At 36.8% G+C, this 15,895-nt stretch overlaps 1 protein-coding gene across 1 annotated transcript in view; it reads right to left on the bottom strand.

Annotated features, from left to right (window-relative positions):
- The window catches only part of DACH1 (dachshund family transcription factor 1), a 443,609-nt gene that overhangs the window by 426,333 nt on the left and 1,381 nt on the right, over positions 1 to 15,895 (bottom strand). Inside the window, exon 2 of the mRNA XM_040487387.1 lies at positions 15,380 to 15,895. This exon is cut by the window's right edge and continues 12 nt beyond it. Within this exon, the coding sequence (XP_040343321.1) occupies positions 15,380 to 15,895 (516 nt within the window). The remainder of the gene's footprint in view (positions 1 to 15,379) is intronic.

Genomic DNA, 15,895 nt, shown 5'->3' with positions numbered 1-15,895 from the left:
TATGCAGTACAAAAATGTTGAGGGGTAGTACATTATTTCACTACATATGTGCTATATAAATTGTGAATTGCTTTTATGAAGAAATCCAGATTTACTTAAGCCCAGTTATGTAATTTCTGTACAAAAGTCTACTATGAGCTCTATCTTTGATTCACTTTGACAGATGACTCTTTTAGAATATGCTGAATGAATGTACAATTTTTAAGCTGTACATTGTTTCAATAAGACAAGCCTTAAAATAAAACAAAGAACAAAATAATTGCAAAATATATGAATGCTTTTATAACTCTCCCAGGAGGGAGAACACCACCTGTCCTTATTACTAAATCAGCAACGTTAAAATGCCAACACATTTAGTTATTGAACTAGTTCAAAAGAAATAAGGGGTGTGTGTGTATGTGTGTATTTGTGGTGTGATGTGTGTGTCTGCATATTTGTAATCACATATTCAAAACCAGAAACCTTTACTGAAAAGATCTCAGGTGAAAATTTTGCTGTATAAGAACCATATCAGTCAGGGAAAATATAATCTGGGATCTGGAACTCTTATTTTCATTGGTTCTTTTCTATTAACCATCAAAACTTTCCCTTTCATCTTCCCTATTAATAGAGATAAGTTGAAAGCAAGTGGCTTCTCTTGATTTAGATTTCTGTTTCAAAACTTTGGCTGGATTAGTATTTGTTAATTATCTATTTATTAAGAGGGTTACAACTCCAGGTTTATCATACATTTAAAAATTTACATTACAAATTACATTATATTTTTATATTAGAATTCATAAAATTCAATTGATTTAGATATAAGTCCAATTCTCCAAATAAAACATTGTTTATGTTATCAATGGCTTAACATACATTTTCTTTTCCTTTAGTTAATTGTATTTTCTCAGCACCAGTTTTATAAATAGAGTAAGACACTCAAGGGAAAATACTGAGCTGGTACAGAGTGGCTTTCTGGTTGCTGAAATCATTCACTCTTTGGACTTGTGAACCACAAAGCACCCACAGCTCAACAAATCCCAACACAGCACATGCCATGTCACGTCTTACTGCTGTAACATAGTCCTCACATTCTACCCTCCCAATATAGCTAAACAGCTCCATATTGATGAGGATAGCAACAACTGACATCACAGTCTATGGACTACAGTCCTGCCATTAAGCATATGCTATTACTATTTAAAGAATTCAAATTTATCTTAACTCGGGAGCACTTGGGATGAATATTCTAGTTAGAGACCCAAAATGTTCTTATGATATTGTCTCATGTAATTTTGTTCCAAAGTAGATATGTGATCTAGTAAAATTCTCCATGGGTTCTGCATTGGTTTAAACAGCGAGTGTACAATCTCTGCCTAGTTAAGCTACACATTTACATGGTAAGAGTGCCAATGAGTATGTTTCATCAGACATTCCTGGAAGCTGTCTGGCCAATAGGAGTGGTTTGAAACGGTTCCCTAATCACTGTTGAAATCACTGATAGTACTGTCTGTCCACACTATGACAGACAAAAGCTGAAATGTATTAAACATAGCAATCCATCATCTTGCAGATGGAAAGCAGGAGCCAGGCCAGTTCAGAGGCAGTGACTACCCGCTGCCTAACAAAGGCCGGAGCCCTGACAGTTCAGTCCTTTCCTAGCTCCTCACTACCACCCCTCCACCTAAGATGAATGAATGTAATCAATGAGGGAGAAAGCCTGCTGAGGACCTCAAATTCAAACATTGTTACATTTAAAGTGCTGCCTTTTTCCCCCTAATCAGAACTGTTGCTTCAACAATTTTCTCCAAATATTAAAAGATGGGTATTTACGTAAACGAATGAATAAATGAATGGACTGTGTTTTCAAGAAAGCATATCCTTGGAAAATACTGCGTTGGTATACCAGTAAGTTTGAAGAGCTAGCTTTGAAACAAAGTTCTGATACCAACTCAGAGGAAGTTAAAAAAAATCACTAAATTAAGGGCAAGTTTACATTGTGTGAAGCAACTTAATAGTGATGTTCTCTTTGAATGGCCAGGGGATTATTATTTTTAAACAAGCACCAAATAGAAATGAAATGCTATTTGCTAAAGTTCAATTCATTTTGCATACTTGCTTCTAATAGGACATATGAGTCACAAAATAGCCAAAGGGACAGAAAGAACCCTCAACTGCTAACAGCACATTAACAAAGTATAGAAACGAAAGGCACTTTTCTTTGGATTTCAGCCTTGTCATTTCCAATTTTCTGCTCCTTGGACATGCTTGTATTCAAATTCTGGAACATCTATTCAGCATATCAATCCTAATTAGACAATCTGGGTCTGGAAAGGATGAGAGCTGGGTCATTTGCATAATTTAATCATAAATACTCAGTGATACATATTTCCAAATGCATTTGTACAATTATCTTTTCATCCTTGGGGCAATGGTATTAATATGATTAGGCAATATTTCTGGAAAAAACAGACAAGTATGCACTCTTTTTAACTGCAGCTTAGGGCGATATGAAAAATTAATTAATTTCTGAAGAAAATCAATTTCTCTACGTGACCACATTAGACATTGCTAAACCAAGACTCAGAAACCTCTCTCAATCACTACATTTTATCAGGCCCTTCTAAATTCTGATTAGTATGTGAACAATTCAATAGAAAAACTAGTAATGTATCAAAAGGCATCTTAAATTTTGAAGAGATCTTTCTGTCTAGTTTTCATTTCGGTATACTACCCTGCTTTACTTAAACGCATTGTTATTTAACCAGTCAATGAGAAGCCTGTGCTTTTGGTGTGAACTCATCTTGAGTGATCTTTTATTAATGTACATTAACCAATTTCAAGGACAATAGGATAGGGTTACTTTTGAAATGCCTTTTCAAGAAATGGATTTATATTCACCTAAAATAATCCTAATTCGCACAAGACTGTTTATTATGGAAACAATCAGATAAACTAAGTTGTCCCAAAAAGTACCATTGTTATAAGAAAAACATTATAACACACTTAGCAGAGATATAAGAACCCAGGTGGCTAATCTGATTTTTTAAAAAGAGATTCGGCTTTGTATGTTGATTAGTACAAAAGAAAGAAATCACATTTGTGAGCTTAAATGCACTATTCTTTTCTTTTCAATCAAATGAAAAAGTAGAAATCACTGCATGCAAATATTCAATATTCATTTAATTTGCATAAAGGTGCTTGAACAAATTTTTGATTCTAACAAGCTCATTTTTCATGCGTTTTGTCTTTCATCCTAATCTAGCATCTGTCATTCCTTTTTGAAGTTATTATCGGCCCAATTCCCTCTTGGACATGGTTGCTGGGTGACCGGTATCTTAGCACCCACTTTGACAGGAACAGATGTGAATCTGATCAAGAGATTTCCCAAGAGTACCTGAAATCACAAACAACTTTTGTGAAAAACAAACAGCATCCCTGTCATGGGCCCTTATTTAACCTACTCCCCAAAAGAAAGAGCTAAGAAGTTTACTCTAGATCAAATATACCATTTTTAATTTTATTTCCTAAACTTGGAACAAAATAAATTTTAAAATATTACAATTTCACACTGTTAAATTGGGGAAACCAATCTGAATTTCAACAGCTCAAAAACCTGTTTTTTTTCTGTTTGGGGCTAGATGCTTATAGGTAAATTTCATGATAAGCATTGATATTTTCATGCACAATTTCACTAGAGTTTCTACCAAAAAAACAACAAGATCACTATGAGGATAATTTAGATGATAAAGATATTTAAGAAGATGAAACGTAGTTTGGTGTCGGAAGGCTTTCTACATTAAGTATGACGTAGAATCTTGTACAACATTAAGGATTCCTCTACTCATAGAGAATTATCTAAAATATAAAAGTACCATCTTTCATGCATTTTATGGCAAACATTTTTAAAGTATTTTTTCTTTTTGCAGTTCATGTGGTGTACCATCAATCATTATTGGAAATGGACCTGCAAAGTGCCACTAGAAGACAAAAAAGGTCACAGAAACTTCATATTATCACCATTACAAAAGTCAGAATAGGTTGCCTCTCCTGAACCAGATTCTTTTTTAGAACAGCATAATGTGGTTGGGTCATGTGATCCACCCCCTTTCCTTCCTTTTGTCAGATTGAGAGAAAGTGAAGAGCAAGAGCCATGCTAAATCATCATCAAACTAGTTGGGTCAAACTTCCAAATGAAATATTTAATCAAATGTTGATATTTTAGGGGCACCTGGGTGGCTCAGTCAGTTGAGCGTCCGACTTAGCCTCGGGTCATGATTTCCCGGTTTGTGAGGTTGAGCCCCGCGTCGGGCTCTGTGCTGACAGCTCAGCACCTGGAGCCTGCTTCGGATTCTGTGTCTCCTCCTCTCTCTGCCCCTCCCCTGCTCATGCTCTGTCTCTCAATAATAAATACACGTTTAAAAAAATGTTGATATTTTATAAATATGGCATCAAAGTAATCTTAGGGAACATCCAAATAATTGATTTAATTTTTCAGCCTCATTCCAGTGTCAAGACAATGCAGAAAAATGTTAGCTTATGGTGAAAGCAAGATATTTTCTTTTGCCACCTAACAGCCAATAAAAAAGAAAAGACAACATATGTTTAAAGCTGTAAATATTTTCTCCTTGATTATTTTGACTTATGATAGTAAGGAAAGTGGTATACTTTCCACTGGAAATTTCAATGTTTTCCTCTACTCTAAGAATCGATTTGTTATAAGCATTGTTACTAGGAATTTTTATGTTTGGTTCTTGTAGGAAAATAACCAATCATCCAAATGGTTTTATTAATGTTAAGGGAAAAAAAAAAGGTGCAAAGTCTTTAAAATTATTTTTAATTTTGAATTGGGGAAGGAACATGCTAAGCTTGGTTCCAAAATCCTATCATGAAATTATTTAGTCATCATAATTGTAACAGCAGATATTTGAGTAGGGGTAAAAATGTATGCATGTTGCTTTATCTTTCATAAAGTGTTGCTGTGTATGTAGGATTGAGAACAAGTCATTCTATATGGAGAATGTTCGGTAGTCTCATGATGGTCATTTAATACCATCAATTACAAGCAAGAGACACTATAGCCTTACCCATTTACATTCATTATCCATTGGTATATGTAGGATATAGCATTTTGATATTACAGAAAATAAGCAAGCTATTACCCACCTATTGTGAACACGATTAACTTCAGTTTTACAGTGTAGGCCCAACCACATAAAGTACATACAACTAAAACAGGAATAGCTTTTATGTATCCAATTTATCATTAACCACCTTCATGTGTTACTATTAGTGGTAAAAGCAGGCTTCAGGAAATCCCTTCATATAGTCCAACAAAAAGTAAAATAAGGAATATAACCTTTTAAAATGCAAGTCTAAAAAATTAAACTTATCCATTAAAAATCCTTACTCTGAAATGTTATCACAGGGAGCAACTCCCTAAAAAAGTTTCTTCCTCTCCTTGGGCTGACTCTTTAGTGGAGGGAAATCAATAAAAAGTACAAAATAAATGTCCGATTAAACAATTTTGTGTTTAAACTACTTATATCTAGGACGTATATTTAAAACATAGATATTTCATTTTTAAAAGTAACATCTTACTCCCATGTGAAAACTTGAATCTCTGCAAAATTTTGATGACACTTTGGCTTACTGGTGAAGTGTCATTTATGAATGATATTTTTCAAATTTCCTAAAAATACCTGGTTACTAAATTTGGTAGCCAAACAGGTGTTAACAGAAAGAAAAATCAAATTTGACCCAGAAGGCTCCAATATTAAGGTTTGAATTGGGATCAGTTCATTCCTTTCCCATGGGGTAACTTGTATAAATGTAATTCTATGGTTTCATAAAAGCAGGTCAAGTTTCTATCCCTGGGGGTCTTTTGGCAATTTGAAGCATGGAAGCACTGTTGCTGGCTACAAGTTCAAATCTGCATGTACTATCAATGGGGTGAAGAAAAAAATCAGTGAACAGCAGACATATATTCATCTTGGATTATAATACGCACTTGTCAGAGGGTACTTAGAGGGTAAGAATAAGGGTGTCAGAGCTCACAAGTCATAAAATATCTTGAAATCATTTTTACTTATAAATATATACGCATACCAGATAATGCAAAAAGTAGTATGAAATATGTTTCTTTTTTGATAACAAAATGCAAAGGTGAACTTTAATGTCATTTTGCATTTACTATGTGCAAGGTTTTTTTTTTTTAATTCCACAAGCTTTAGAGGAGGCAGAATTTTTCAAGTAGTCACTGTTTTTTAACCTCTTTTCTACTTCACCAAAAAATGCATGCATTCTTGCACTTTTACCAATGATGTAATGACTTGACAAATGCCATGGAATGATTGAGAAAGTAATTGATTTCATTTAACTGGACCTCTACCAGGTGTTTTGAAAGACAATGACAGTCCACTGAAAGAAGTGGTAATACACATCTTCTTATGTAGACCTGCAGATTAACCCCTTGACCTCATTCCTAACTCATCTCATTGATGGCAAAGCTTTTAGAAGAGCAATCATTTTTTTTTAAGTTATGAAATTGTTTTCCTATCATTTATCCACTGATTGTAAAGGATATGCTTGCTCCAAAGTGCAAGCAGCAATGAAATAAACTAATAAAAGAAATGGAGCAATGACATCAACCACATTAAATGTTATTCCATAATGTACAGATTCTAGTACCTAATAGTTTAATATCTATTTCATACAAATAAGATAATTCTCTGACAAATATTTTCTGGAGAGAATTAAAAGTACACTTCAGTTATCATAAACATAAAGGCATAGGTAAATTAAGATAAGTTTTTAATCATTGTCTTACTAACAATAGAACATTGTTTATTATAATTACACTTTAAAATATTTAAGTATAAATTATTTCTTTCGCGCTAAAATTAATTCTAAATATATTTTCTATTATCATTCAGTAAAACAGAATTTCTTTTTCAGTGTTATTTTATATTTCACTAAATTGCAGAAGGCAAAATTAAAGTCAAATTTTGGTAAGTTGTTTGTCTTCCGGCCCTATGTCCTACAAGGGTGTGTGTGTGTGTGTGTGTGTGTGGCGCGCACGCGCATTTGGGGGGAGGGGGTGAAAGAATACAAACACACATACACATATATGTAAAGTTTTCTAATGAAGATATTATAATTATTTAAGCATAAAAACATAGACTACACATAGGCTACGGTTAATATAAACAAAGATATCCACCACCAAGACTTCTAAAATACTGATAAAAATTTTACACCTGTTGCATACACAAGGGCATCAATCTTAGTACAAAATGTGTGACTGGTAACAGGACAATTAAAAGTGTTCTAATTATTCACTTAAATTATTCACTTAAAATCCAGAGGTCATTGAACTACATATTGCCTAACTCAAGAAACAGTATTATTTTGAAGATATTTTCAATATAAAATAGGAATTAACATTTTAGGATATGTCAGTATATTTTCATAGAGTTGTGATAGGTTCAAAGATTTGTTACACCTTCAGCGATTTGCTTTGTTCATACGTAATATAGGGTTATGAATAATACAACCCATTTACTGTTGCTATTAATAAAATTACAGAATATCATCAGTTTAAGATTTTAACAAAATACTTTGTATGCTTGATATGTGAATATAATAAAGTATTTCTTGATTAACATATTCTAGAGATTTATTTTCATTATCTTTCCTTAAGAAATGACCAGCATCCCTTAAATTGAATTAGCAAGTATTTACTGAAAATGCTTCTATGTGTTTCCATAAAATAATTCCCTTTCAACTAGTACTCTTTCTTTCCTGAATATGTCTTGTTTGTCCTTGATGAAAAGTATTATTTTTTTCGTGTTGTGACTGGAAAAGCAACCTAATTGATACTATATAAATTCAAAGATAAGTTACACTGTGACTTTTTAATACTTTACCTCTGCATTCATTTATTCTAAGGAAAGGAAAACATTCCTCAGCTCTTCAATGTTACGAACCAAAAGTAACCAATATACTAAATTGCCTATTTCATTATTGTTTTCGTGAAAATCATGCCTGAAAAGCATATTCAATTTTTTTGTCAAACATATATACTACCTTCAAAATCCACTGCAGGATTATTATAAGTCTACTTACATTAAATTACATTTATGTTCTTCAGATCATAGTAGTTTTGACTTCCTGCTAGAAACATGCAATGGATTCCAGGTATTATATTCATCTTATATAATAATATGTTTTAAATGCTTCAGCTAAGCTGTCTTCTTTTTAAATCATTGCTCTCTAAAACTTTTTTAAAAGCAAGTAGCTATTCACTGCATCACTGTGCTGCACAGTATTAGACATTTCAATATACTTATAAGCACAAAAATAGAAGAGCAATTAAATAATGATATAGTGAGTTTTCCAGTTTAGTAAAGTTGTCTTTGACAACTTTCACTCAAGTCACGTACTTTTATACACGTAAAAAGAATCCCAGCCTCATATCCTGGACCAGCTCCAAGCTAATTTGAATCAGAAAGCAACAGGGCCACACCTTTAACAAAATTCAGTCATTGGCCACTTCAATATCCAACTTAGAAAAATCCACAGATGAATTTGTTTAAATGGGTGAATTAGAATCCTCTTAGCATATAAAGTAAGTCCAGGTAAGAATACACCAGAAAGTTAAAATATATTTGGTTCAAGGTCCCTGGTTTTGGATTAAGTAATGATTTGAGTCATTCTCTATATGATTTTACATATCTGTATACCTATAACTCTAGCTCTATCTATATATGACTACATATACAAAGGGGATGATTATCTGCTATTTTATTCAACTAATTTTAATTCTATTATTACTTTGAAAAACAGTAAAATTTCACTGATTGATTGTCTAATTGACTAATTTATATTGAATGGATAAAAATTCTGTTCATAGTCATTTGCACATTTAAGTATCATGAACTATAACACACACACTCTTTACAAATTCTTAGAAGACTTCTCAAAGTAAATAGGTACATCAAAATAAAGTGACCCACGAGTTGATCTAATAATAACAAATTACTGGACCAAACGTAAATATACTAATCTCGGTGTTCTTGTTTTCCAAAGAAATAATTTGGTAAACTAATCTCAGTATCTGAATGAAGTAATTTCTGTATTGTGGCATATACTAAAAAGCACATATCAACAATTAAAAGTTATTTTGAAAGACACTTACTGTAGCAAAAAATTACTTTTGCCGGGAAATACTTCAGACAAATTGAGAAGAAAAGTAAAGGAATTTGAGCACAATGTGGGCTCACAGAGCGTCTGCTATGCCTGAAACACGTAAATGTGAAGATCAGGGCTTTTGATATGACACTCAGCTAAGCCCCATTTGGTGAGCTTTTAATTCAGGGTTTTCTTCATTAAAAAATAAATTACTGAACATAATAAATATAATGGAAAAGAGGTCCCCTAATGCAGTCTCAAAGCCTAAAAGTATAAATATAAATGCATTCTTAGCTAAAATTTTTTTTTTAATTTTTTTTTCAATGTTTATTTATTTTTGGGACAGAGAGAGGCATGAACGGGGGAGGGGCAGAGAGAGAGGGAGACACAGAATCGGAAACAGGCTCCAGGCTCTGAGCCATCAGCCCAGAGCCCGACGTGGGGCTCGAACTCACGGACCGCGAGATCGTGACCTGGCTGAAGTCGGACGCTTAACCGACTGCGCCACCCAGGCGCCCCTAAAATTTTTAACCTGTAGAACTTAAACAAGAATACACATGTATGGAGATATATATATATATATATATATATATAACTGACCAATCACAATGTAGTAACTCAGTAGTTAAGAGGATGGCGCATGCTGGTACATGGTAAGGTCACTCTATTTTTATATCAATTCAAATATAAAATGATAAAACTTTATTTTAATTACATATTATTTATATTTAAATACCCAAATAGTTAATATCAACTTTATTTTATATTCCCTGTCATTTTAAAAGTCTATAACGAGGTGATTTTTTTTTTTTCTGGTGAACAATCTGAAAATTAAATTCTTGAAAGATAAAATTCTGGCCAACTTTAACTTTTTTAAAGAAACAAGTGACCAAAACCTTAAAATCAAAATATTGGGTGAAATCTAGAAGACTCACCTGTCCCTATTTAGAAAGCTTATTTCATATAATTTCTTCAAAGACTCAAAGGGAAACAATTTACAACCTGTGAGAGTTGCATTTCTTAAATTTTGCAATACATGGGTTCTATGTTGCTACTACAGTGCAATTTAAATGATTATTTTACTTGATTAACAAAGGCAATTGTACGAAACAATTTAGTAAAATAACTTGGAAAGAGAAAATAACACTAATTGATAGTCAAAGCACAAATTGTTCCTAAAATAACAACTACTTGGTTGCACATTAAGCTAATTTACAAATGCTACTTACATTCCAAAAACAAAACATCAAATGAGAAACAATAAAGCATATTATGTTTTCGCATGCTGGTGAATCACACATGGTAAATCACCAAAGAGAAGAGTGATTTATGCTCAAATCCAGCCAAGACTTTAATCAATATTGGGTGTCACATCTCAGGAGGTTGGGGGAGGTAGTGAGGCAAAAAGAGAATGGCTAATATTGGTCTCAGTAATTTATACGCAACTTCTGTGAAATGTAGATTAAACAAAAAAGTAACAGCAGATTTGGACTAATCAGAAGAAGGTTCACAAAGTCTGTATTAAATGTGATACAAAGAATTTATGTAAGGGAACTATGAAAACAAAAAAGTCTGTTTATTTTATATAATGTTTGCAGCTTCACAAAATAAAATATCCTATGTGCAAATCAAATTAAGTGTCTCAGAGCATTAGCTAATCATCTGTGGAGCTCAGAAAGTAAACCATCTTCATAACTATGTGCACTCTTTACAATAATGACTATGTGTATTACTGGAGACTAACTCAAGAAAAACAACAGGTTGAAAAATATCCAAATAACTCAAGAATTTGCATTACATAATATAATTTGATTGAACAAGGTAAATCCTAGGTTAGAATATTCTTAGATTTTGTTTATGTATTAATTAAACTATAACTTAGTAACAGTTTAAACGTATACAGAAACAAGTGGCAGAACCAAACTTAAAGTTTCATATTTTAGGCCTTACTCTTCTAATTATGTCATATTATTTAGGAAATGTTATAAAATGAAACATTAGGCTTTATAGGAGCCATTAATCGACTGTAATACAAAAACTTCAAAAGCATAGTCTCTCTTCATTTGAAGTAATTTTAATCTCTCTGTGCCAAGTATCATAATTATCTGTTAGAAGTGAATCTGTATTTGTGTTGAAACTTTCTATTACCAATGCAGAAGTGTGTAAGTCCGTGCCATTGAAAAACATGCAGTGGGGGAAATGTTCAATAAATATAGACTGGTTCAGTTTGCCATCTTTATTAAAACTCCTGACAAACAACAGAGCCAAGTGTTGGAGAATATTTTATATTTCTTACAGTAAAATTGCATCCATATATTACTACTGGACAAAAAAAGACTTGAAAAGTCTTTCAATTTGCTGTCTATGGATAGTATTGACTTTTAAGACAAAGGAATACTATTTGTGAATATATCTATATGCATATAAAATGTCTGATAAAACCAACTGGAATCTATTTAAGTTAAAAACCTCCACAATCTAGGGCTATATAAGACCCAAATCACAATCTGGTTTGAAAGATCCTGAAACAAAATCTCCCTCTGGCAATATTCAAAAAATAAACATTTTAGATAACGCAATACAGCAGTCACTTTTTATTACCTGAATTCACAGAAAATTGAATCCTAACCCAAATCTACAAACAAGCGACTGACTCATACAAACAGAGGCTTGACCATGTACATAATTACTTTCCTTTTGTTGTTGCTGTTTAGTGGTTACCAGTTAATTAAGTGACCTCTGATGCACCAGCCAAGTTCATGCAACTAATGTTTAGTTTAAAAATAATAATTGGAGGAAGCTGATCAAGGTCAGACTCTGTCCTTTGACAACTTTTAAATATATTTCCTTACATATTCTCTCATTTTTGGACTCTTACTTTTAGCTTTACTATCAAGCAAGTGATAGTCTCTGTTTCATCTCCTTGTGGTAGTGACAGATGGCTTCAACATTTATTCTAGTTTTTATAGATAGCATACTGATGCAATAGCCCCAAGCAAATTAAATCCACTCTAAGGTTTGTCACCAACTTACTGAGCCACTTTGAGCAAGTTTATGAACCTTTTTTCTCTTTGATATCATTTTGGTTTCTCAGATTCCCTGGTATCTAAATGCTATCAAGAGACAGAATTAGATATATGTTCTGTAAAAAGATGAGAGTGCTAAGATTTGATGTTTCTTATACACTATGTATATATTATTTTATGTAGTTTGCCTTTTGCACAGTTTGTCTTACCCTCTGCATAAATTATTCCTTTAGATCGTCTCTTAAATAGCCAAAGGAGAAAGAAACCAGAATGAAACAAATCAATATATCTAGGTGAATGAAAAAGGATCTTAATAGAAAAGGCATAAACTGGACTTGAATGGAAAGAGTAATTTTAGTTTTGAAGATCCAAGGTGCAAGTATTGTAGGTATTGCTTTCAAAGTTAAGAAATAAGACAGTAACACTTGTAATTATCATTAAAAATAATAGTGTAATATAATGCAAACAATATGTTTTAGTGACAGGGAGTTCTACGATAAGTTTTCTATTTTTTTTTTTTACAGTTTTGATTTACAAATTGATTTTTTACAGATTTGATTACAGTGCAGAGTTAAGAAAACCTAGGTAAAGATCTCCAATTACACATCTTCTAAGGTTAATGACTGCTGTATTTGCACGTATATAGGTTTGAGTAAGGCTTGTAGATGATGAAAGATCAAAACGCAAGAGTAAATCAACAAACTAACCACGTTTAACTTAAAAATAACCTGAAACTGAGTTTTAGAATAACACGTGTAATTGTAAAATATTAAGACGAGGTGATTGAAACATAATTAGAATATTGATGAAATATTTTTGAAGAGATATAATAGTTCTATTGGATTTAACTTATGTTGGCTGTGAAAGTTTAAACTCCAGAGCTATTGTTAACCTCAGGGGAAAAAAAACTAATTAAAACATTTTTGTTAGTAACTTTAAGAATATTTTCCAACCGTATAGTGAGGACTTCAATTCCAAACACTAAGCAAAATTTCAGGGGGAAAAAAAATCAAGGGAGTAATTATAAGAGGGGTACCACTACCTGCTTCACATTGATTATAATGTTGCAGTCATTGAAAGAAGTTTTCTCTGGCAATTTTTGTGTGTGTGTGTGTTATGTGTAATGGTCATTAATTATCGAGTACAGTATGTGCTGTAAGAAACACACAAAGAGATTTCAAGAGCAGAATGGTTTGATTACTAAAGAGAAACACAGTAGCTTTTCACCAAATTACTAGATAGGTAGACAATTTCATAACAACCAACTGGCTTCAAATTTCAACTAGCATTCTTTCCAACTGTAACAATTTTCTGCCCTGATTTGAGTACTTTTAACAATACATTGTTGGCAAATATTTTATCTTCTGGACGTCCTAGGACTCCAATTATCTCGGTAAATGACGTTTAGTGATCAAGATCACCCCTCAATCTTTACTGCCACCTGTCCATCCTCTTGGGCACGCGCGCGCGTACACACATGCATGCTCTCTCAGCAGTCACCCAAAAATAATAGAAATGAAGGTTCAAAACCCAGACACACACTCAAGACCCCATGCAAAGGATGGCAAACAAGGAAAAGAGTTTCTGGCTAGGTCAGAATAGGACATTTGCAAGGTTCGAGTTGGAGTCAGCTTTCGTCTTACAGCCTTCCCGGGGCACTAGCCAGAAGTCTTCCAAGGAAGTAATAGCTAGGGGCTTTTTCACCCCTGTTTCCTTCTGGTCTCGTCCTACCCCTCTTTTCTTCGCAGCTCAGTTGCCCTAGCTCTATGAGGGGACACACCTCCTAAAAGAGTACAACTCTCTTCCTTCTCCCGGTCTTAAACTTATTTGGAGGGTATCGCAGTCCCCGCGCAAATTTTGCGCGCAGTTCCCACGCGCCCGCTTCTGGTATCCAACTTTCCCTACTCTCTTTCTCCAGGCATCTCAACTTTTCCCTCTGCCTGGAACGGGGGACCAGGCGGCACTGTGAAAGTGGGTGGAAAGAACATTTCCACCCCGAAACTGACAAGTTACCCCACTCCCGCCCCCTCTCGGTAGATCCTCCCCCAGTGAGCGTTCATTAGCATAAAACCGGTCGGGCCAGGCACCGGGTCCCCCGGCCTCCAGGGTTCGCGCGCTTTGCCGGGCTGTGGAAGCCACAGCACGGGGGATTCAGGTCTGCGGAACACCCCAGTGCAAAGCTTGCACCTGCTCATTGCGTGAGCTACCAACCTTCAAAAAATAAAAAAAAAATTAAAAAAAAAAGTAAAGAAAGAAAGAAAGAAAAAGAAAAACAATTTGGAGAGAGAGAGAAAGAGAGTGTGCGCTTCAGTCTTCCTTCCCCATCTCTCCAGCTCAGCTTCCAAGAGTCTCAGGCACCCGTCAACTCCCCCTGCAGAAGGAAACCCGCTGGTTCCCTCGCATCTGCCCCGGGGCAAACGTACCCCTTTATCTCCTTTGCACAAGCTCACAGGCGGCCACACGCACACGTGCGCGCACACACAGACCCCTCCCCTCAGCGGGCTTCCCCTCGGGGCTTTGGGACTGAGCTCGCAACGGGTCCCCCGGGATCGCTCCGGGGCTTCTCGTCCTCGGAGGTCTTTTTCCTCCCGGCCTCGAAGAGGCCCAGGCCCGCAGCTTCCTCGCGGGCCCCTCACCCGGGGCGCGCCTTCCCGCTCCCGAACCCAGCGGGTCGGGGTCACGACCTCTCCCCGCCCCCGGGACGCCGCTCGGGCGCCGCCGACCAGCCCCGCCGGTGCCCCCCCCCTCCCCCGGCTCGCGGTGGAACCCGGGTCCGAAGGAGCACCCACTCTGGCAGCCGTGCTGTGAGGGGTCCCCAGACGCTGGCGAGGCCCAGGAAGGGGGCTGTGGCTCCTGGAAATGCACGGTCCTCCTCCTTCCCGCCCCCTCCGCCCCGAGGCTCGCGGTTCCCGCGTCCCACAGCAGCCAAGCCCCTGCGCCCAGACGAGCAAGGTGGGGACTGGGCGGAAGAGCGAGATCTGGGCAGGGTGAGGTGCCAACTTGTCAGAGGGTCGGGAGCGGCTGGCGAGCCTCGAGGAAAGGGAGGAGAGGGCCGTGCTCTCCAGGGCGCGCGGCTCGCGGGCGCGCGGAGCTGGAGGCGCCAGGAAGGGAGCGAGGGAAGGGTGAGGAGGAGGCGGGAGGAAAGGGACCGCGGGCGGCGGAGGCTACCCCCCGCTCTTTACCTTGCGTTGGTGCAGTCATTGTAGAGGGTCTCGAAGTCCTTCCTGGAGATGAGTTTGCAGCGGTTCACTCCGGGCTGGATGGCGCCCAGTCCCCTCAGGATGCGAACCTGTTCCACATTGCACACCACCGGCGTGATCTCCAGCCGCTTCAGCTTGGTGTAGACCGTGTGCAAGCCCCCCACCAAGTGCTTCAGGAACAGGTCGAAAGCCTGGGGCAGGCAGATCAGCTCGCAGCCCTCCACCGTGAAGGAAGCCACTTTGGCCCCCCTCAGATCCACCATTTTGCACTCATTATTCTGAGGGGTGTTTTCCACTGGGGACGGGGTCGAGTACACGGGTTTCCCGGGGAGGGGGCCGCAGCTGCTGCTGCTGCTGCTGCTACTGCTGCTGCTGCTGCTGCTACTGCTGCTGCTGCTGCTGCTGCTGCTACTACTGCTGCTGCTGCCGGTGCTCGCGTTGATGGGGGTGCTGGAGGCGCCGCCGCCGCCGGCGCTAATGCCGCCGCCGCCGCCGCCG

Source organism: Herpailurus yagouaroundi, unplaced genomic scaffold (genome assembly GCF_014898765.1).
Source record: "Herpailurus yagouaroundi ecotype Mexico unplaced genomic scaffold, PumYag 164, whole genome shotgun sequence".
In the NCBI taxonomy this organism is placed as follows: Eukaryota; Metazoa; Chordata; class Mammalia; order Carnivora; family Felidae; genus Herpailurus; species Herpailurus yagouaroundi.
This window is presented reverse-complemented; position numbering and strand designations above follow the sequence as displayed.